Raw genomic sequence first — 23151 nt, 5'->3', positions numbered from 1 at the left:
CCCTCTGTCTCCCAGTTTGTACCATACCCTTGTATCTCCCTCAATACTGTGTTTAAAAGATCCCACCTTTCCTCAACACTCTTATTTAGAATCCAATAGTTTTTCGTTTCTCCCACACATCTCTATCCTATTTATGTTTCCTTAGACCTTACTCAGCCACACTGGGGAATTAGAAGCACTAACAGAAATTGGCCCCATTTAGTCACGTATCACACAAAACTTTTTGTTGCTAAGGCTTTTGGTACTAATCTAAGTGAATCTGTTGTTGATTGGTTAGCTTGAAATATATGCAACAGAAAGAAGGATATGTTCTTTCTTTTAACTTTTTTTTTTTAATTTTTTTTTTTTTGGCTGCACTGCGCAGCTTGTAGAATTTTAGTTCCCTGACCAGGGATTGAACCCGGGCCCTCTCAGGCAGTGAGAGCACGGGAGTCCTAATCACTGGACCACCAGGGAATTCCCAGGGATGTGTTCTTAGTATTTGTTTTTAGGAAAACAGTGGCTCATTATAAATGCAAAGTTGCCACTAACAACTTTGAAGTAAATGGTTCCAGAAAATATTTAAGAAGAGAAAGAGAAGAGATCTTAAAAAGAGTAAGGCATTGTTATCACGGTTATTAAGGAATGGTTAGTTGTGATAGAAGCAAATGATTTGTTGTTGGGGTGGAGAAATCCTGAATCCTCTATAAATGGCTTTTCATGCAGATCATTAGATTTATGTGTTTTTTTTTCCAATTTGAAAGCAGTCATTCTTTATTAACTGACCAGATTACAAAAATGATGGCAAATACCATAGTTCATCCTTCTAATAAGCCTGCTTTTCTGGTCTTCCCTGTTGCCAGCATCTCCACCTTCTGTAAAATGCGTGGTCTTTTTCTTCATTGTCTTCATGACTGACAAATACCAAGTGCTCCAATAAGTGGCAGGTCTCAATGATTACCTCCAAAGTATCTCAGGAATCCTTCCAATTCCCACTCTGGCTTCCCTGTCACTTCCCAAAGGCAAGCAACCATAAACTCCGACCACTACAACAACATTTACTGGCCTCTTTAACTTACATCTTGCCACCTTCCAATAAAATGAAGATTCTAAACAACAGATATGATCATGTCACTTCCCTGCCTTATTTTACTTCATTCTCCAAAAATTCTATTAGATCTGGACAGCTTTAGTTTATCTAAACATTTCACAGAATACATCTCCATCTATAAGTAAAAGCTGTTATAAAAATGCATGCAAATGCAAGCAAAGTAGGATATTGAGTTAGATTTAATTTGTTTTCCTACTATTGGTTGATGGGACTCATAGGTGAGGACAAAGAGGCATTATGTATCATGAAAAAAAAGTCCAATAATTGGGACCTGATACCTTCATAAGACCTTACCAAAACCCGTCTAAGCCGTGTATCTACAACAATGTCCCAGTCCTCCTTCTCCCAAATCAGTGTAAGGAGACAGGTAAGGGTGACAGGTAAAGAACTGTGGGAGCCATAGACTTTGCGGGGAGTTCAGTGTCATTCATTATAACAACAACACCGATAGTACTTCATACTTACATAATACTTGTAATATACCAGGCACTCTTCTAAGCACTTTACATATACTAACGGAATTACTATTCATTACTACTCACAATGCTATTATTAGCAAACTAAGGAGTACAGAGGTTAAGTAGCTTGCCCAAAGTCACACAGTAAATAGTGGAGATAGAATTTTAACCAAGGTATTCTGACTCCAGGGTTGGCACATGGTGAAAGTCAATTCTATCCCTTTCTCGTGGATGAAAGGGAGAGCATAGTTCTTTCCTCTTTTAAACCAAGTAGAGGTGGAAGCTCTAAGAGAATTACATACAGAGAGAGGTCTGCAAGAACAAGGTACTGGTGTACAGTTCTTAGTTAGATCACTGCTTATTCTGTTGATCCAAAAGAGATAGCAGGGTGAAGATAGACACATAGTGTACTCTCCCCATTGCTATGGCAAGGAGGGGTGAATTTTCCTGTGTGTTAGGTAGACACCAGGCTGACTTGCTGGTTCTTTTCCAGTATGGCTTCACAAAGGGTGAGGGGACTCTATAAGCAAATAGTCCTAGAATTGTGCAAAATATGCTCAAATAAACCAAATGACAAATGATGGAAAAACTTGGATTAGGCATATCCTCCTGCCTTGAATAACTAGATAACTGGGCAAATATATCAAATAACTACAAATTTTTTTGGATTCTAGACAATTGGCAGCACAAGGGTGTCGTCCCTGAGAGAAGAGAAGCAATCAAGATGAGCCCTATGATTGCTTTGGATTTTGACTAAAGGCATCCTATGGATTGTGGCATAGAGAGGAGGAGCATTGTGAGGAAGAATACAAGAGATGATTGATTAGTGCAGAAAATCATTCTCCAAAAGTCTTTTAAAAGTTTCCCTTGAGCCTGTTGCTATATATTAAGCTGCACACACATAAAGTGAAACTTCATGAGGCTGGGCAAAGAATGACAAGTGAGTTACAAGCCAGACACAAAAGGCCACATATTGTATGATTGTATTTATATTAAATATCCATAATAGGCAGGTCCATAAAGACATAAAGCAAATGAATGGTTTCCAGGGGCTAAGAGAGGAGATAATGGGGAGTGAATGCCTAAGAGGCCTGGGGTTTCCTTTTGGGATGAAGAAAATATTCTGGAGCTAGATAGTGTTGATAACTGTACATTTGTGAGTGTACTAAAAGACACTGAATTCTACAATTAAAAATGGTTGAGGTGTGACCAACATGGTGGAGTAGGAAGACCCTGAACTCACCTCCTCCCACAGGCACACCAAAATTATAACTATTTACAGAGAAACTGTCTATGAGAATAACCTGAAGACTAACAGGCAAGATTTTCCATAACTAAAAATATAAAGAAGGAACTACAATGAGACAGGTAGGAGGGGTGGAGTCATGGTATAGTAAAGACCCACACCCCTGGGTAGGCAACTCACAAATGAGAGGATAATCACAATCGCAGAGGGTCTCCCCAGGGAGTGAAGGGTCCAAGCTCCACATCAGACTCCCCAGTCCAGTGTTCCTGCACTAGGAAAGCAAGTTCCAAGAAAATCTTCTTTGAAAGCCAGTGGAGCTTGTGTACGGGAGAGCTAGAGGGCTGTGGGAAACAGAAACTCTGTTCTTAAAGGTTTCACACAAAATCTAACAAGCTCTAAGTCATAGTGCCTGGTTTGGACCCACTTGCTGATCTTGGCAAGCCTCCCAGAGAGTCAGGAGACAACTGGGACTCCATCTGGGCCATAGATGATGGCAGTAGCCATTTTGGGGAGCTCCTTCTACCACAAGGACACTGGTACTGGCAAGCACTATTTTGGAGTCCTCCCTCTAGCCTATAGCAACAGGAGCTTACCCACCCACCAGCAGGCTGGCACCAGCCTTGGGCCCTCCAGCTGCACAGCCAGCTGCCCCAAGACCCAGGCCCACCCATGAGCAGATTGGCAACTATGACAAGAGGCAGAGCCTGGCAACCAACTGGGCTGGGGGTCAACCCAATCTACCACTGTGCCCACAGTAGTCTACTCCACCACAATAGAAGAGCCCATGTAGCCCACATAGGGGGCATCCTTGGAGCATAGGGCTCTGGTGATGAAAAGGGAGTGTGGTACTGGGCCCAACAGGACATCTCCTACATAAGGTCACTTCTCCAAGATGAGGAAATATAACCAACCTGCCTAATACATAGAAATGAACACAGAGAATTAGGCAAAATGAGGAGATAGAGGAATATGTTTCAAACGAAGGAACAAGACAAAACCCCAGGAGAAGAACTAAGCAAAGTGGAGATAAGCTATCTACCCAATAAAGAGTTCAAGGTAGTGATCATATAGATGCTCACTGAATTCAGGAGAATGGATGAGCATAAATGGATGAGCACAGTGAGAATTTCAAAAAAGAGTTGAAAAATATAAAGAATCAAACAGAGCTGAAGACTACAATAACTGAAATAAAAAATACTGTAGAAGGAATCAACAGAAGATTAGATGATACAGAGGAATGAATCAGAGAACTGGAAGACAGAGTAGTGGAAATGACCCAAGATGAAGGGAAAGAAGAATTTTTTAAAAATGAGAGTTTAAGGGCTTCCCTGGTGGTGCAGTGGTTGAGAGTCCGCCCGCCGATGCAGGGGACACGGGTTCGTGCCCCGGTTCAGGAAGATCCCACATGCCATGGAGTGGCTAGGCCTGTGAGCCATGGCTGCTGAGCCTGCGCATCCGGAACCTGTGCTCCGCAACAGGAGAGGCCACAACAGTGAGAGGCCCGCATACCGCAAAAAAAAAAAAAAAAAAAAAAGAGAGTTTAAGAGGCCTCTGGGACAAAATCAAGTGTACTATCATTCACATCTAAATACATAAAGCAAATATGAACAAACACAAAGGGAGAAATTGACAGTAAAACAATAATATTAGGAGACTTTAACACCCCAATTACATCAAAGGATAGATCATTCAGACAGAAAATCAATAAGGAAACACTGGCCTTGAGTGACACATTAGACCTTATAGACTTGATGGATATATGTAGAACATTCCATCCAAAAGCAAGAAAATATGCATTCTTTTCAAATGCACATGGAACATTCTCCAAGACAGATCACAGGTTACACCAAAAAACAAGTCAATAAATTTAAAAAGATTTAAATGATATCCAACATCTTTTCTGACCACAACAGCATGAAAGTAGAAATCAAGTACAAGAAAAAAACCCTGCAAAAACCAGAAACATGTGGAAGCTAAACAATATGCTACTAAACAATCAATGGGTCACTGAATAAATCAAAAAAGGAAATAAAAAAATACCTGGGGACAAATGAAAATGGAAACACAATGATCCAAACCTAATGGAACACTGCAAAAGTAGTTCTAAGAGGGAAGTTTATAGTGATACAAGCTTACCTCAGGAAACAAGAAAAATCTCAAAGAAACAACCTAACCTTACGTGTAAAGCAGCTAGAGAAAGAAAAACAAATAAAACCCAAAGTTACTAGAAAGAAAGAAATAATACAGATCAGAGCAGAAATAAATTAAATAGAGACTAAAAAACCCAAGAAAAGATCAATGAAACTAAGAGCTGGTTCTTTGAAAAGACAAACAAAATTGATAAGTCTATAGCCAGATTCATCAAGAAAAAAAGAAAAAGGGCCCAAATAAAATTTAAAAATGAAAGAGAAGTTAAAACCAACACTGTAGAAATACAAAGGATCATAAGAGATTACTATGAACAATTACATGCCAGTAAAATGGACAGCCTAGAAGAAATGGATAAATTCCTATAACTGTGCAACCTCCCAGGACTGAATCAGGAAGAAATAGAAAATATGAAGAGACCAATTACCAGTAATGAAACTGAATCAGTAAAAAACAAAAAACTCCCAACAAAGAGAAGTCTGGGACCAGATGGCTTAATGGATCAAGTCTAACAAATATTTAAAGAAGAGTTAAAACCTATCCTTCTCAAACTATTCCAAAAAATCAAAGAGGAAAGAGTACTTCTGAACTCAATCTATGAGTCCAGCATCACCCTTTGTCTGATACCAAAATCAGACAGAGACCATAAAAAAGAAAATTATAGGCCAATATCACTGACAAACATAGATGGAAAAATCCTCAACAAAATGTTAGCAAACTGAATTCAATAATAGTTAAAAGGATAATACACCGTGATCAAGTGAGATTTATCCCAGGGATACAAGGATGGTTCACTATCTGTAAATAAATCAATGTGATACACTACATTAAAAATTGAAGAATAAAAACATATGATCATATCAATAGATGCAGAAAAAGCTTTTGACAAAATTCAACATCTATTTATGATAAAAAAATCTCAACAAAGTGGGCATAGAGGGAACATACTTCAACATAATAAGGACCACATATGACAAACCTACAGCCAACATCATTTTCAATTGTGAAAAACTGAAAGTATTTCCTCTAAGACCAGGAACAAGCCAAGGATGCCCACTCTCACCACTTTTATTTGATATATTCCAATAAAATATATATTTTGTTGGAAGTCCTAGCTACAGCTGTTAGACAAGAAAGCAAAAGAAAAGTAATCAACATTTGGAAAGGAAGAAATAAAATTGTTACTCTTTGCAGGTGACATGATTCTATATATAGAAAATCCTAAACATGCCATGATAAAACTATTAGAACTAATAATTGAAATCAGTAAACTTGCAGGGTACAAAATCAATATACAGAAATCTGTTGCATTTCTATACACTAACAATGAACTATCAGAAATAAATTAAGAAAAACAATCCTATTTACAACTGTATCAAAAAGAATAAAATATTGATACCTAGGACTATATCTAACCAACGAGGTAAAAGACACATACTCAGAAAACTATAAGATGTTGATGAAAGAAATTTAAGATGACACAAATGAAAAGATATTCCATGTTCATGTATTGGAAGAATTAATATTGTCAAAATGACGATACTCCCCAAGGCAATCTACAGATTTGATGCAAGCCCTATCAAAATTCCAATGGCATTTTTCACAGAATTAGAACAAATAATTCTAAAATTTGTATAGAAACATAAAAGACCCCAAATAGCCAAAACAATTTTGAGAAAAAAAGAACAAAGCTGGAGGTATCATCCTCCCCCTTTCAAACTATACTACAAAGCTACAGTCATCAAAAACAGTATGGTACTGGTACAAAAAACAGACACAGATATTATGGAAGGGAATAGAAAGCCCAAAGATAAACTCAATCTTACATATGGTCAATTAATCTACAACAAAGGAGGCAAGAATATACAATGGGGAAAAGACAGTCTCTTCAATATATGATGTTAGAAAACTGGATAGCTATATGCAAAAGAATCAGCTGGATTACTTTCTCACACCATATACAAAAATCAACTCAAAATGTATTAAGAATTTAAATATAAGAACTGAAACCATAAAACTCCTGTAAGAAAACATAGACATTGAGCAATTTGATATTGGTCTCAGCAATATGTTTTTGGATATAGTCTCCTCAGACAAGGGAAACAAAAGCAGAAATAAACAAATGGGAATACCTCAAACTAACAAGCTTATACACAGTGAAGGAATCTATCAACAATACCAAAGGCAGCTTACTGAATGGGAGAAGATATTTGCAAACCGTATATCTGATAAGTGGTTAATATCCTAGATATACAAAGAACTCATATAACTCAACATCAAAAAAAAAACCCAACCCAATTAAAAAATGGACAAAGGACCTGAATAGACATTTTTTGAAAGACATACAGATGGCCAACAGACACATGGATAGATGCTCAACATCACTAATCATCACAGAAATGCAAATCAAAACCACAGTGAGGTATCACCTCACACCTGTCAGAATAGCTATTAACAAAAAGACAACAAATACGTGTTGGAGAGGATGTGGAGAAAGGAGAATACTTGTGCACTGTTGGTGGGAATGTAAATTGGTACAGCCACTATAGAAAACATCATGGAGGTTCATCAAAAAATTAAAAAAAAAAGTTTGTTGTCTTAAGCCCCTAAGTATTGGGGTTATTTGTTATGTTGCAATACCAAACACAAACAATAGAACAAAAAAAAGGAACAAAGTGATTCAGGCAATAATATGGATGAAGCCAGGCACAAAAGAATATGTACAATATGATTCCATTTATACAATATTCCTGAGAAGGTAAAACCTATCTATAGTAATAGAAATCAGTTTATTTGTTTCCTGGAATAAAGTTTATTGGGGTACTAACTGCAAAGGGGCATGACTTTCTGAGGTAATGGAAATGTTCTATATCTTAAATGTGGTAGTGATTATGTGGGAGTATACACTTTTCAGTACTCACTACTCATTAGAAATGTATTCTTCATATGTGTACAATTTAATGTCTGTAAATTATATCTCTAACAGTTGTTAGAAAAGTGATCAAAACAAAATCAACACAAGGTGAACCTGACGCTTCTGCAAAACAAGGCAATCAATTTGGACTGTGAAAGGCTATACAGGAGCCCCTCAATTGTCATAATTTTGTAGCATTTTTATCCTAGATGGACATTGCCTGCAGATTGAGTGAAAACCACAGTGATATTTTCAATAATTGCATGCAATTGTAAAACAAAGAAATGCAGGACTAGTTATATAAACTGGGAAATCACTGAGTCAATTCATGTGGTAGAATTCTTAACAACCCTGATCTTGTTTATTATGAGGTCATTAGGAGACCCTGAAACCTCACTGTCACTACCCTTGTTATCATGTTATGATTCTTGAAACTCACGTAAAAAAAGAAAGCTTGTAAGTTTTAAAGCATTTTTATTATAAAATATAACCTAGAAACATTTAAAATGTATAGGGCAGTGAAATATTGTGAGGTGAACACTCCTATAACCATAATTCAGATCAATAAATAGAACTTTTTCAGCTACCCCAGAAGCCTCCATTAATGTATGGCTTTTTCCTCCATCTCTTTCTTTTCCTCACAAATTATCTGTGGAAGAACTTGGGCTGTTTCACTTGTAGGGTTTCTCACAGTCTGGATTTTGCTAACTACCTACTTCTTGTTCAACCTGATCCTCTTTCCTCTAATCCTGCAAATTTGCAGCTATATCTAGGAGATTAAAATATTAACTCCAACAGTTTTCCCTTACCCAGTTGATATCATTTTGTGACTACAGGTCTATGGGGGCCAAATTGACTTTTAGGTCTTCTGCTGATATTTTATAGTCATCTTTGAATGAGATCGTGTGCCTTTAACATTAATTAACCCAACCTACCATATTAACTTGTCTAGTCACTCTGTCTTGAAATTTCAGAGCCTTGTCTGACTCTCACCCCCTTTGATAGCCAGTAAGCCTCCATCTTTCTTTATTGTGACAGCTGAACTTATTATGCTGGTTTAGGCCCTTTTGAGCTTGCATCTGAACTGTTATGGCACACTCTTCTCTGGTGTTCTTCCCTCCATTCTCTCTCTCTCTCCTTTTGAGAGGTTTAAGTAAGGTGTCCAAGGTTACATGGCTGGTTAGTGTTGAGTCTGGGAACCAATCCAGGTTTTAGAATGAAGACTGTCTCAATATAACCCTATGTCCTCTCCCATATTCTCCATTCAATTTCTTCCCTTTGTTCACGGTTGAGTCAATAGGTATTTTGGGGACCTCCTCAGATGCCCAAGCCCTGCCCTGTGTGCTCTGAATGATAAGGGTTAGGTCTCAGAGGAGGGTACTATGCTGGTGAAAGATATACTCTCTCTGGGTAGGGCAAATACCCCTACATATGAGGCCATTTGGAGAAAGCTAAAGGAAAGGGTGAACTGTCAGGCCAATAGGGGCTTGGAGATAGCAATGGCCAGGTTCGCTCAAAATAGAAAAGCCTAGAGGAGGAAAAGGAACTTGACCTGGGCCTCAGAACATGGGCACGACCTAGAAGTAGGGTGGGAAAGAGGAGACCTGTCTGACTGAAGCCAGGCCCACTGGCTTATCACTAATTACTCTGGCCTGTCTCATGCTGCCTTGTGAGTACAAGTCTACTTAGTCCTCCTTTGGAGGTACTTAAGTCTATTGATGGTGTCTATGGTCTCAAAGTGGGTTCAGTGCAAGCTCTTTATGACACAAAATCAGGAAGTCTGTACTCTACACTCCCCCAAGGGCTTTCTCGCTTATTTCCAGGTAATGGAATATGAATTTCTCCACCTTTCTGTATAGAACTCAGGCATTTACATTTAAAATATGGGTGCCCCTTGAGCCCACAAATTCATTCCTAGGTATCCATGCTAAGGAAATAATCAGTGGTGTTCACAAAAATTTAACTATGACAAAGTTATAGTAAATATGGATGATCAGGGTCTCTGTACACCACACGGCTATTCACCCAGTTGATTTTTCTTAGACATAGAGAAAACTTTGTTTTGCACTAAATGGAATTGTGTGTGGATGTAGTATCTCAGATGATCAACTTTACCAAAGTTTGGGTGATGATTGTTAACTTTATTGCCATCACTTATTTTACCCAAGACTGCTAATTGCCCCCAGTGACAATTTTCCCTATCTTCCTCTAAGTAACAGGATTTCCTTTCCCAATGTTTTAGAAGAACTCTTGATCACTCAACAAGAAATTAACATTCCCTAGCCTCCTTTGTAGCCAAGTACAGTATGTCTTTTGTTCAAGTTCTTTGCAATAGAATATGAGCAGATGTGGAACGTGCAACTTCTGTATCAATTTTTAAAAGGGAATTGTTTTCCTACTACTTTCTCTTTCCTGCTTCCTGTGTCCTAGAACTCAGACAAAGTATAAGGACAACACTCTAGGAGATAGCAGAGCAACAGAATAGAAGGCACCTGACCTATACAGCAGACAAATTCACCTGCCCAAAAGTCCCTTCCTATCTCTGGACTATTTTGTATGAGAGAAATACACTTCCCTCTTGTCTGAACCATTTTATTCTTGGGGTCTCTATTACAGTGGCTTATCCTGTATCCTAAACAAACTGTGAAGGGAGTGATAGATTTTTCATGTGAAAAGAAAGGTTTTCTCCATATCACTTTTTTCTGAAGCATGGAAAAATGAAGTTAAAATGAATTCATGATATATATTGTGCATATTTCCTAGTTTATTTGCTATGTTTGTTTCTGGTGGTTTTACGTACAGAAATTGCTTGTTTTAATATTGATTGTATAAGAATATTCAGAAATAAGGATTGATTATATTTTATCATTACATTCTATGTTTATATGTATACATATGCATATAGATATATATTACAATCCCATTGAGCATATTGTTTCTAATCTACTTTTCTATTATTTAAAGTGTAAATCATGAAAGGTATTCTTTATCATTAAATACACTTTTACAGTGTACTTTTACTACTTAACAGAACTCAATTATGTGGATAGGCAATAACTTGTTTAAGCCCAATAATCTATATTTGTATATTTTGTTTCTTCTATTGTTTGGCTTTATTTGTTTTACTACAAAGAACATCTTTATGTGCAAATCTTTCCACACATGTATGATTTTTTTCTGTAGAACAGAATGCAAAAAATTAAATGACTATATCAAACAATATGAACATTTCTTTTAATAATTCCTGTCAAATAGCTCTCCAGAAAGAATGAACCAAATTACAGATAAACAACAAGGTCCTACTGTAAAGCACAGGGAGCTAAACTCAATATCCTGTGATAAACAACAGTAGAAAAGAATATGAAAAAAAAGTATATATGTATAACTGAATCACTTTACAGTAGAAATTAACACAACATTGTAAATCAACTGTACTTCAATAAAATAAAATTTTTAAAAAAGAATGTACCAAATTATATACCCACCAATAATGTGAGAATTTTTTTTTGAGTTTAAGTTTACTATGAGAGGAATGATGTAAGCTTGTTCGGCATTTAGGGAATATTTTACTAGAAATAAAATACATATGTAAAAGTGCTCAAATCATAAATATGTAGCTCAATAAACTTTTACAAATTAAAACCATTTAACGAACACTCAAAACAAAAAACCCGGAACATTAACAACACTGTAGAAATTCCATTCCAGTCATTTACCCAAGACTGCCACCCTGAATTCTAGCATCATAGATATTTATGATGGTTATGCCTATGTTTAAATACATACAAACTCATATACATTATTCTTTTTCACTCTGGCTTCTTTATCTCAATATTATGTTTGTGAGATCCATTTATATTATGTGTAGTTGAAATTTGTACATTTTTAACATCTTTCTTGGAATATAATTGCTTTACATTGTTGTGTTAGTTGCTGCTGTATTACAGAGTGAATCAGATATACGTATACATATATCTTCATATCCACTCGCGCTTGCGTCTCCCTCCCACCCTCCCTATCCCACCCCTCTAGGTGGTCACAAAGCACCGAGCTGATCTCCCTGTGTTATGCGGCTGCTTCCCTTTAGCTACCTATTTTACATTTGGTAGTGTATATATGTCAGTGCCACTCTCTCACTTCATCCCAGCTTACACGTCCCCCTCCCCGTGTCCTCAAGTCCATTCTTTACCCCTGCGTCTTTATTCCTGTCCTGCCCCTAGGTTCTTCAGAACCATTTCGTTTTTTTAGATTCCATATATATGTGTTAGCACATGGTGTTTGTTTTTCTCTTTCTGACTTACTTCACTCTGTAGGACAGACTCTAGGTCCATCCACCTCACCACAAATAACTCAATTTTGTTTCTTTTTATGGCTGAGTAATATTCCATTGTATATATGTGCCACATCTTCTTTATCCATTCATCTGTCGATGGACACTTAGGTTGCTTCCATGTCCTGGCTATTGTAAATAGAGCTGCAATGAACATTGTGGTACGTGACTGTTTTTGACTTATGGTTTTCTCAGGGTATATGCCCAGTAGTGGGATTGCTGGGTCATATGGTAGTTCTATTTTTAGTTTTTTAAGGAACCTCCATAGTGTTCTCCATAGTGGCTCTATCAATTTACATTCCCACCAAGAATGGAAGAGGGTTCCCTTTCCTCCACAGCCTTTCCAGCATTTATTTTTTGTAGATATTTTGATGATGGCCGTTCTGACCGGTGTGAGGTGATACCTCACTGTAGTTTTGATTTGCATTTCTCTAATGATTAGTGATGTTGAGCATCCTTTCATGTGTTTGTTGGAAATCTGTATATCTTCTTTGGAGAAATGTTGATTTAGGTCTTCTGCCCATTTTTGGATTGGGTTGTTTCTTTCTTTGATATTGAGCTGCATGAGCTGCTTGCTAATTTTGGAGATTAATCCTTTGCCAGTTGCTTCATTTGCAAACATTTTCTCCCATTCTGAGTGTTGTCTTTTCATCTTGTTTATACTTTCCTTTGTTGTGCAAAAGCTGTTAAGTTTCATTAGGTCCCATTTGTTTATTTTTGTTTTTTTTCCATTTCTCTAGGAGGTGGGTCAAAAAGGATCTTGCTGTGATTTATGTGATATTGTTCTGCCTATGCTTTCCTCTAAGAGTTTTATAGGGTCTGGCCTTACATTTAGGTCTTTAATCCATTTTGAGTTTATTTTTGTGTATGGTGTTAGGGAGTGTTCTAATTTCATTCTTTTACACGTAGCTGTCCAGATTTCCCAGCACAACTTATTGAAGAGGCTGTCTTTTCTCCATTGTATATTCTTGCCTCCTGTATCAAAAATAAGGTGACTATATGTGTGTGGGTTTATCTCTGGGCTTTCTCTCCTGTTCCATTGATCTATTTTTCTATTTTCATGCTACTACCATAGTGTCTTGATTACTATAGCTTTGTAGTATAGTCTGAAGGCTGGGAGCCTGATTCCTCCAGCTCTGTTTTTCTTTCTCAAAATTGCTTTGGCTATTCGGGATCCTTTGTGTTTCCATACAAATTGTGAAATGTTTTGTTCTAGTTCTGTGAAAAATGCCAGTGGTAGTTTGATAGGGATTGCATTGAATCTGTAGATTGCTTTGGTTGTATAGTCATTTTAACAGTGTTGATTCTTCCAATCCAAGAAAATGGTATATCTCTCCATTTATTTGTATCATCTTTAATTTCTTTCATCAGTGTCTTATATTTTTCTGCATCCAGGTCTTTTGTCGCCTTAGGTAGGTTTATTCCTAGGTATTTTATTCTTTCTGTTGCAATGGTAAATGGGAGTGTTTCCTTAATTTCTCTCTCAGATTTTTCATTGTTAGTGTATAGGAAAGCAAGAGATTTCTGTGCATTAATTTTGTATCCTGCTACTTTACCAAATTCATTCATTAGCTCGAGTAGTTTACTGGTGGCATCTTTAGGATTTTCTATGTATAGCAGCATGTCATCCGCAAACAGTGACAGTTTTTCTTCTTCTTTTCCAATTTGTATTCCTTTTATTTTGTTTTCTTCTCTGATTGCTGTGGCTAAAACTTCCAAAACTATGTTCAATAATAGTGGTGAGTGTGGGCACCCTTGTCTTCTTCCTGATCTTAGTGGAAATGGTTTCAGTTTTTCACCATTCAGAATGATGTTGGCTGTGGGTTTATCATATATGGCTTTTATTGTGTTGAGGTAGGTTCCCTCAATGCCCACTCTCTGGAGAGTTTTTATCATAAATTGGCATTGAATTTTGTTGAAAGCTTTTTCTGCATCTATTGAGATTACCTTATTATTTTTCTCCTTCAATTTGTTAATATGGTGTATCACATTGATTGGTTTGTGTATATTGAAGAATCCTTGCATTCCTGGGATAAACCCCACTTGACCATGGTGTATGATCCTTTTAGTGTGCTGCTGGATTCTGTTTGCCAGCATTTTCTTGAGGATTTTTGCATCTATGTTCATCAGTGATATTGACCTGTAGTTTTCTTTTTTTTGTGACATCTTTGTCTGGGTTTGGTATCAGGGTGATGGTGGCCTTGTAGAATGTGTTTGGGAGTGTTCCCCCCTCTGCTATATTTTGGAAGAGTTTGAGAAGGATAGGTGTTAGCTCTTCTCTAAATGTCTGATAGAATTTGCCATTGAATCCATCTGGTCCTGGGCTGTTGTTTATTTGAAGATTTTTAATCACAGTTTCAATTTCAGTGCTTGTGATTGGTCTGTTTATAGTTTCTATTTCTTCCTGGCTCAGTCTCAAAAGGTTGTGCTTTTCTAAGAATTTGTCCATTTCTTCTAGGTTGTCCATTTTCTTGGCACATAGTTGCTTGTAGTAATCTCTCATGATCCTTTGTATTTCTGCAGTGTCAGTTGTTACTTCTCCTTTTTCATTTCTAATTCTGTTGGTTTGAGTCTTCTCCCTTTTTTTCTCGATGAGTCTGGCTAATGGTTTATCAATTTTGTTTATCTTCTCAAAGAACCAGCTTTTAGTTTTATTGATCTTTGCTATCGTTTCCTACATTTCTTTTTCATTTATTTCTGATCTGATATTTATGATTTCTTTCCTTCTGCTAACTTTGGAGTTTTTTTGTTCTTCTTTCTCTAATTGCTTTAGGTGTAAGGTTAGGCTGTTTATTTGAGATTTTTCTTGTTTTTTGAGGTAGGATTGTATTGCTATAATCTTCCCTCTTAGAACTGCTTTTGCTGCATCCCATAGGTTCTGTGTCATCGTGTTTTCTTTATCATTTGTCTCTAGGTATTTTTTGATTTCCTCTTTGATTTCTTCAGTGAATCTTTGGTTATTTAGTAGTGTATTGTTTACCCTCCATGTGTTTGTACTTTTTACAGTTTTTTTTCCTGTAATTTATATCTAGTCTCATAGTCTTGTCATCGGAAAAGATACTTGATACGATTTCAATCTTCTTAAATTTCCAAGGCTTGATTTGTGACTCAAGATATGATCTATCCTGGAGAATGTTCCATGAGCACTTTAGAAGAAGGTGTATTCTGTTGTTTTGGATGTAATGTCCTATAAATATCAATTAAGTCCACCTTGTTTAATGTATCATTTAAAGCTTGTGTTTCCTTATTTATTTTCATTTTGGTTATCTGTCCATTGGTGAAAGTGGGGTGTTAAAGTCCCCAAATATTATTGTGTTACTGTCGGTTTCCCCTTTTATGGTGTTAACATTTTCCTTATGTTTTGAGGTGCTCCTATGTTGAGTGTGTAAATATTTACAATTGTTATATCTTCTTCGTGGATTGATCCCTTGATCATTATGTAGTGTCCTTCTTTATCTCTTGTAATAGTCTTTATTTTAAAGTCAATTGTGTCTGATATGAGAATTGCTACTCCAGCTTTCTTTTGATTTCCATTTGCATGGAATATATTTCCATCCCCTCACTTTCAGTCTGTATGTGTCCCTAAGTCTGGAGTGGGTCTCTTGTTGACAGCATATATATGGGTCTTGTTTTTGTATCCATTCAGCCAGTCTATGCCTTTCGTTTGGAGCATTTAATCCATTTACATTTAAGGTACTTATCAATACGTATGTTCCTATTATCATTTTCTTAATTGTTCTGGGCTTGTTATTGTAGGTCTTTTCCTTCTCTTGTGTTTCCTGCCTAGAGAAATTCCTTTAGCATTTGTTGTGAAGCTGGTTTGGTGGTGCTGAATTCTCTAAGTTTTTGCTTGTCTCTAAAGGTTTTAATTTCTCCGTCAAATCTGAATGAGATCCTTGCTGGGTAGAGTAATCTTGGTTGGAGGATTTTCCCCTTCATCACTTTAAATATGTCCTGCCACTCCCTTCTGGCTTGCAGAGTTTCTGCTGAAAGATCAGCTGTTAACCTTATGGGGATTTCCTTGTATGCTATTTGCTGTTTTTCCCTTGCTGCTTTTAATATTTTTTTCTTTATATATAATTTTTGATAGTTTGATTAATATGTGTCTTTGTGTGTTTCTCCTTGGATTTATCCTGTATGGGACTCTTTGCAATTCCTGCAATTGATTGATTATTTCCCTTGCCATATTAGGGAAATTTTCAACTATAATCTCTTCAAATATTTTCTCAGACCCTTTCTTTTTCCCTTCTTTTTCTGGGACCCCTATAATTAGAATGTTGGTGCATTTAATGTTGTCCCAGAGGTCTCTGAGACTGTCCTCAATCCTTTTCATTCTTTTTTCTTTATTCTGCTCTGTGGTAGTTATTTCCACTATTTTATCTTCCAGGTCACTTAACCATTCTTATGCCTCAGTAATTCTGCTATTGATTCCTTTTAGAGAATTTTTAATTTCATTTATTGTGTTGTTCATCATTGTTTATTTGCTCTTTAGTTCTTCTAGGTCCTTCTTAAACCTGTCTTGTATTTTCTCCATTCTATTTCCAAGATTTTGGATCATCTTTACTATCATTACTCTGAATTCTTTTTCAGATAGACTGCCTATTTCCTCTTCATTTGTTTGGTCTGGTGGGTTTTTTACCTTGCTCCTTTATCTGCTGTATGTTTCTCTGTCTTCTCATGTTGCTTAACTTACTCTGTTTGGGGTATCCTTTTCGCAGGCTGCATGTTCATAGCTCCCGTTGCTTTTGGTGTCTACCCCTAGTGACTAAGGCTGGTTCAGTGGGTTGTGTTGGCTTCCTGGTGGAGTGGACTGGTGCCTGTGTTCTGGTGGATGAGGCTGGATTTTGTCTTTCTGGTGGGCAGGACCGAGTCCGGTGGTGTGTTTTGGGGTGTCTGTGAACTTAGTATGATTTCAGCCAGCCTCTATGCTAATGGTTGGGGTTGTGTTCCTGTCTTGCTAATTGTGTGGCATGGGGTGTCAGCACTGGAGCTTGCTGGTTGTTGAGTGGAGCTGGGTCTTAGTGTTGAGATGGAGATCTCTGGCAGAGCTCTCGCCGATTGATATTACGTGGGGCCAGGAGGTCTCTGGTGGAGCAATGTCCTGAATTCGGCTCTCCCACCTCAGATGCTCAGGCCTGACACCTGGCTGGAGCACCAAATCCCTGTCAGCCACACAGCCAGGTATGTGGAGAGTTTCTTGACTTTTGGGGAGTCTGAGGTCTTCTGCCAGCCTTCAGTAGGTGTTCTGTAGGTGTTGTTACACATGTAGATGTATTTTTGATATATTGTGGGGAGGAAGGTGATCTCCACATCTTACTACCCTGCCACGTTGAAGGTCCTCTAATTTGTACATTTTTATTGCTGAATAATACACTGTGTTAATACACAATTAACCTGTACATTTTCCTGATGAAGAACATTTGGGTACTTGGTAATATTGGGCAGTTTAAAAAGTGCTATTATGAACATAGGTGTAAATGTTGTTTGGTAAACCAATGCAGACATTTTTATTATGGGTGAATCTAGAGTGAGAGTGCTGGGTCATAGAGTATACATATGTTTACTTTTATATATTCTTCCAAATAGTTTTCCAAAGTGATAGTACCAGTTCTAATTGTACTTGTAAAACACTTGATATTTTCTGTCTTTATTATTTTAGACATTCTGGGTGGTGTTTAGTGGTATCACATTTTGGTTTCAATTTGCATTTCTCTGCAAGAGAATGAAGATGAGCATATTTTCACAAATTTACTAGACATTTGGGTATTCAGTTTTTTGAGTTGCTGTTTTAAAGTGTTTGCCCAGTTTTCTATTGGGTTGTCTTTTTCTTATTCATTTTTGAGAGTTCTTTATACATTATAGATACAAATCATTTCTCAGATATATGTGTTCGAAAAATCTTCTCCTAGCTTGTGGCTTGCTTCCTTATTCTTTTGATATGTCTTTTGATGAATAGAAGTTTCTGATACTAATAAAGTACAATTTATAATCTTTTTTATCCTTTGTAATTAGTCCTTTTTGTGCCCTCTTTAAGAACACTGCCTACTCCAAAGTCATGAAGATGATTTCCTGTGCATTTTGCATTAGAATGACATTTTTACCTTTCCCATTTAGATCTGCAATCCTCTGGGAATTTATTTTTGTGTGTTACTTAGGTGGAGTTAACAAATATCCTTCACCCATGGATATTTATTTGAACTGCTATGACTTTTTTTTTTAAATCCTTTCTCCACTGCACTGTCATCTTTGCCATAAATCAAGGTATGTTTCACAGGTCCATACGTGTGTGCCTGTGTCTGTGTGTATACACATATATGTTAATATTTGAGACAATGTCATACTATTTATTCACTATAGCATTGTATTAAGTTTGGTACCTAGTATGGAAATCTTGGAGCTCTCTTTTTCAAAGTTGTCTTGGATATATTTGGCTCTTTCTTTGCATTTTCATATACGTAGTTGGAATCTGCTTGCCAACAGAAAAATAACCTGCTGGGATTTTTATATGGATTGCATTGAATTTATATATCAATTTGGGAATAATTGACAACTTGAAAATATTGAGTCTTTCAATCCATATTTCTATACTTATTTAGGTCTTCTTTAATGTTTCTCAGAAGTATTTTATAATTTTCAGTGTAGAGGTCTTGTAAGTATTTAATAAGATTTATTCCTAGATAATTTGATTTTTAATTTCCTTTACTGGGGTATAATTTACATACAATAAGATACATACATTTTAACTATACAGTTCAATGAAAATGCATTTTCCAGTGGAGTTACTACTCTGTCAAGATAGAGAACATTTCCCTCAGCTAAGAAAGTTCTGTTTTGCCCCTTTTACAGTCAGAAAAATTGCAACCTTCAAGCCAGGCAAACATTGATTTGATTAAATTTATATCAATATAATTTAGTTTTGCCTCTAACTTTATATAAATGGAATCATGCAGAATGTACTCTTTTGTGTCTGGTATCTTTCCCTAAGTATAATATTTTTTGAGATGCATCTCTGTTATTGCTTGTACCAGTAGTTTGCCTCTTTCTATTGCTTAGTAGTATTCTAATTCATGAAAACATCAAATTTGTTTCTCTATTCATTTCTTGATGGACATTTGGATTGTACCCACTTAGGGCCTATCATAAATGAAATTGCTATGAACATTCCTGTGCAAATCTTTTTGAGGAAATGTTTTAAATTCTGCTTGGGAAAATTCCTAAGAGTGGAATTTCTGGGACATATGGTAAGTGTAAGTTTAACTTTTCAAGAAACTGTTGAAATCTTTCAAGGTGGGTGAACTTCTTACCAGCAATGAATGAGAGTCCCAGTTGTTCCATATCCTCAAAAATACTTAGGATTGGGGACTTCTCTGGTGGTCCAGTGGTTAAGACTTCGCCCTCCAATGCAGGGGATGCGAACTAAGATCCCACATGCCTTATGGCCAAAAAAAACCAAAACATAAAACAGAAGCAATTTTGTAACGAATTCAATAAAGACTTTAAAAAAAAAGTGGTGATGTAAAAACATGGATAAGAGGCTACTATTTAAAAAAATACTAAGGGTTGTCTGACTTTTAAATATTAGCTACTCAGATGAGTGTGCAGTGATATGTAATTCTGGGTTTTGTTTTGTCTTGTTTTTTACATTTTCCTGGTGATTAACGAGATTGAGGATCTTTCCATGAGCTCATTGGTAATTTGCATATGTACTTCTGTGAAATTTTTGTTCATTTTTGGTTTTTAGTCTTCTTTTTAATGTTTTTCATATATTATTCTTTTTGATCATTTTTAATTGCATTGTTTGCCTTCTTATTTTGAAATTTAAGAGTTCTTTATATATCTTCTGGATACAAACCTTTTGTTGGTTACACATATTCTAAGTATTTTCTCCCAGATTCCCACTTCATTTTCTTAACCATATCTTTCAAAGAGCAGACATTTTTTTTTGATAAGCCCAATGTCTGTACATGCCACTACTACACTACCTTTACTACTACATCATAAGTCTGGAACTCAGATAATGCAATTTTCCAGATTTGTGGTTTTCTTTTCAAAATTATTTTGTCTATTCTAGGCACTTTGCATTTCCATAGAAATTTGGGGTTAAGTTTATCAGTTTACATGAAGTTGCCTGCTGCAAGTTTTATTTTGACTGCACTGAATTTATAGATCAATTTGGAGAGAATTAGTATCTTAACAGTACTGAAATTCTTGACCCAGGATCATGGTTTACCTTCACATTTATTTTGATCTTTAGCTTCTTTCAGCAGTCTTTTGTAGTTTTCAATGTATAAGTTTTCTACATGTTTTCTTAAATTTATCCCTAAGTATTTCACATTTTTGGAACCTATCATACATTTCATACACACACACAAAATTTCAATTTCCAATGGTTCATTGCTAGCATACAGGAACACAACTGAGTTTTTGTATATCTATCCATAACTACAACCCTGCTAAATTAAATTCTTACTTCTACAGTAGGTTTATTGTAGATCCCTTAGGAGTCTATCAATACATGATCATGCGATTTGCAAATAGGCATACTTATTGCCTTTTGAATCAGAAATTTGTGAAGGAGTTTGTTGTTGTTTTAGTTCTGAAAAACAAACAAGGCTCTGCTGTACTACACACTTATTGGCTCACCTCATGGAAGGGCCTCATGTATCTAGAGGCCACTCACAAGAGGAGCCATCAGCTGCCTTGTCCTTTTCCAAATTCTAAAAACGTAGCTGCCTGTAGAGTCTATATTTATATAATGACTTCGCAGAAGAGACAGGTGGTTGGTCTTTTTTCCAACTTTAACGCTGTTTTTCAAATAAAAACGATTTACTTCCTTTTTTAAAAGTATACTGACTTTTTTGTCTAAAATAAAAGGAACAAAACAGAGAGGTATAAAGAATTTTTAAAAATCCTCTCTCCTGGGGTCTTTTCCAGACACATTTCTTCTATGCATTTTAGTGGAGGGAAAAGGGAGAGATTGGTAGCAGAAAGCACAGCAGGTGGAAGGAGGCGTGTCCTGGGAGCAGAGGAGGGCAAAAGCAAGTCTCCAGAAGAGCACTGGTAATGGCCAACGGCCCCCCGCCCCCCGGGAAGATACTGCCCTTCCGTGGCCATTAGAGAAAGGCCCAGGAACACACAAAGAAAGGAGAGCGTCGGGGCCCAAGCCGGTGTTCGGACAAGTGACATGGGGGGCAGGGGGAGGTGAGCACCACCGGTTCTGAGCGACCCCGTGGGGCAGAAGGGGGCGGCGCGAAGGCGTGGCGTCCCGCGGTGACGGAGGGCGCACGTGACCGGCCCGCGCCAACTCGCGCTTGCCCTGCTCTAGTGTTAGACTCGGCCGTTGCTCGCTACCTTCTCGGTCCCTGCTCCCGGTGACCCTGAGGGACTGCGGGCCGAGGTCGGCCCCCAAGGGTAGGAGGCGCGGGGGCAGCAGGTAAGGAACCCGGAGGGGGGTCCCCAGAGGTGGCGTGAGCAAGCGGACACGGCCTGTGGACCCCTCCCCGGGGATCCGGTTGCCCCGGGGCGGAGTCCGCAGCCCCCATGCCCCCTGCGGCCTGGCGTTTGGCCACAGAAAACGGTAGGCCTTCTCTGGGGGCGGGTTGCGCGGCCCTGAAGCGGCTGCCTGCTTCTCGCAACACAGCGAGCTTTTCCGACACCCCCGCCCCGCCCCCTTTCTTCTCGGGGTAGAAAATGGTGGTCGGCGCGGGGGCGGCTGAGGATGGGAGCGGGGGACGCTGGGTGGGGGTGGCCGGGGGTGGGAGATGCGGGGCTGAGAAGGGGCCGAGCGTCCGGATGCAGCAGCCCCCCTTCCCCCACCCTTACTCTCTGCAGGTCTGCGAGTCGAAGTGTTGCGGCGGCGCACTTGCAGCAAGAATCGGGAGGAGCAGGAGACCGCGAGGATAGGCCCAGGTCTGTGCGGGGGACAGTTGGGATGTGGGGGGTACGTGTGGATAGCCCTAAGACCCCCCAAATACCACCCCCTACCCTGTCCTCCATTTTGGTGCCTGCAGAGACGTGGGCATGGATAGGCAGGGAAAATGGTCGGTTTTGGGCGAGGGAGGGGGGAGAGCTTGGACTGGGGGCCCCCTAGAGGGCATAAGGAGCCTCTCAGGTGGGAAAACGAAAATTTGAAGAGCCTTTACATCCGGGGCTGGAAGTCTTGAGAGGTGCTTAGTAGGGCCTCTGTCCTCGGTGCTGATCAGTCCACCCAGAAAATAGTCTCTTCTCTCTTTTGTCTCCTAGGAGCAATGGCGTCCAAAGAGGAACAAGCAGTAAAAAATCTCTACATGGAAAATGCCAACCAGGAGAATGAAAACAAGGATGAAAAGGGGCAGGATGCTAATAAAGGAGAGCCTTTCGCCCTCCCTTTGGAAGCTGGTGAATATTGTGTACCTAGAGGAAATCGTAGGAGGTTCCGTGTTAGGCAGCCCATCCTGCAGTATAGATGGGACATGACTCAGAGGCTTGAAGAGCCACAGGCAAGGATGAGAGAAGAGAATATGGAAAGGATTGGGGAGGAGGTGAGGCAGCTGATGGAAAAGCTGAGGGAAAAGCAGTTGAGTCATAGTCTGCGGGCAGTTAGCACTGACCCCCCTCACCATGACCATCATGATGAGTTTTGCCTTATGCCTTGAATCCTGATATTTTCCCTGAAGTTAGTAGGGAGACACACCTGCTTCCTAAACTTACATGTTTGTGACGTACCTTTGTTGTAAACCTTTTGGTGTTACTTGTTTCTTGTGGGTCTCCTATTACCAGCTTCTAACTGAATGTTGTGTTTCTGACCCAATCTGTAAGTTTCTGTCAACAGGAGAGTTTTACCTATTGCATGGAGAGATGTTCTTTATATATTGTGACATTAATAAAGCAGTTTAAAAAAGCATTCTCTGTTTTTTTCCCTTAAAATCGTATATATTTTATATCTGAATAGACAGTCTAAGGATATATAAAGTAAAATGATCTCTT

General features: G+C 38.2%; 2 protein-coding genes and 1 pseudogene across 11 annotated transcripts in view; all 3 read left to right on the top strand.

Annotated features, from left to right (window-relative positions):
* LOC101287598 (nuclear RNA export factor 2-like) overlaps window positions 1–23151 on the top strand; it is a 544209-nt pseudogene that overhangs the window by 137463 nt on the left and 383595 nt on the right.
* LOC101286095 (nuclear RNA export factor 3) overlaps window positions 1–23151 on the top strand; it is a 383514-nt gene that overhangs the window by 258654 nt on the left and 101709 nt on the right. The window lies entirely within an intron of this gene.
* On the top strand, window positions 21462–23068 carry LOC101269294 (protein BEX1). The gene is made up of 3 exons (XM_004286523.4): window positions 21462–21619; window positions 22018–22095; window positions 22429–23068. Exon 3 carries the CDS (start codon window positions 22434–22436, stop codon window positions 22818–22820), a length of 387 nt encoding a protein of 128 aa, XP_004286571.1. The 5' UTR covers window positions 21462–21619; window positions 22018–22095; window positions 22429–22433; the 3' UTR covers window positions 22821–23068.

Source organism: Orcinus orca, chromosome X, assembly GCF_937001465.1.
Source record: "Orcinus orca chromosome X, mOrcOrc1.1, whole genome shotgun sequence".
NCBI classification, from domain to species: domain Eukaryota; kingdom Metazoa; phylum Chordata; class Mammalia; order Artiodactyla; family Delphinidae; genus Orcinus; species Orcinus orca.
This window is presented reverse-complemented; position numbering and strand designations above follow the sequence as displayed.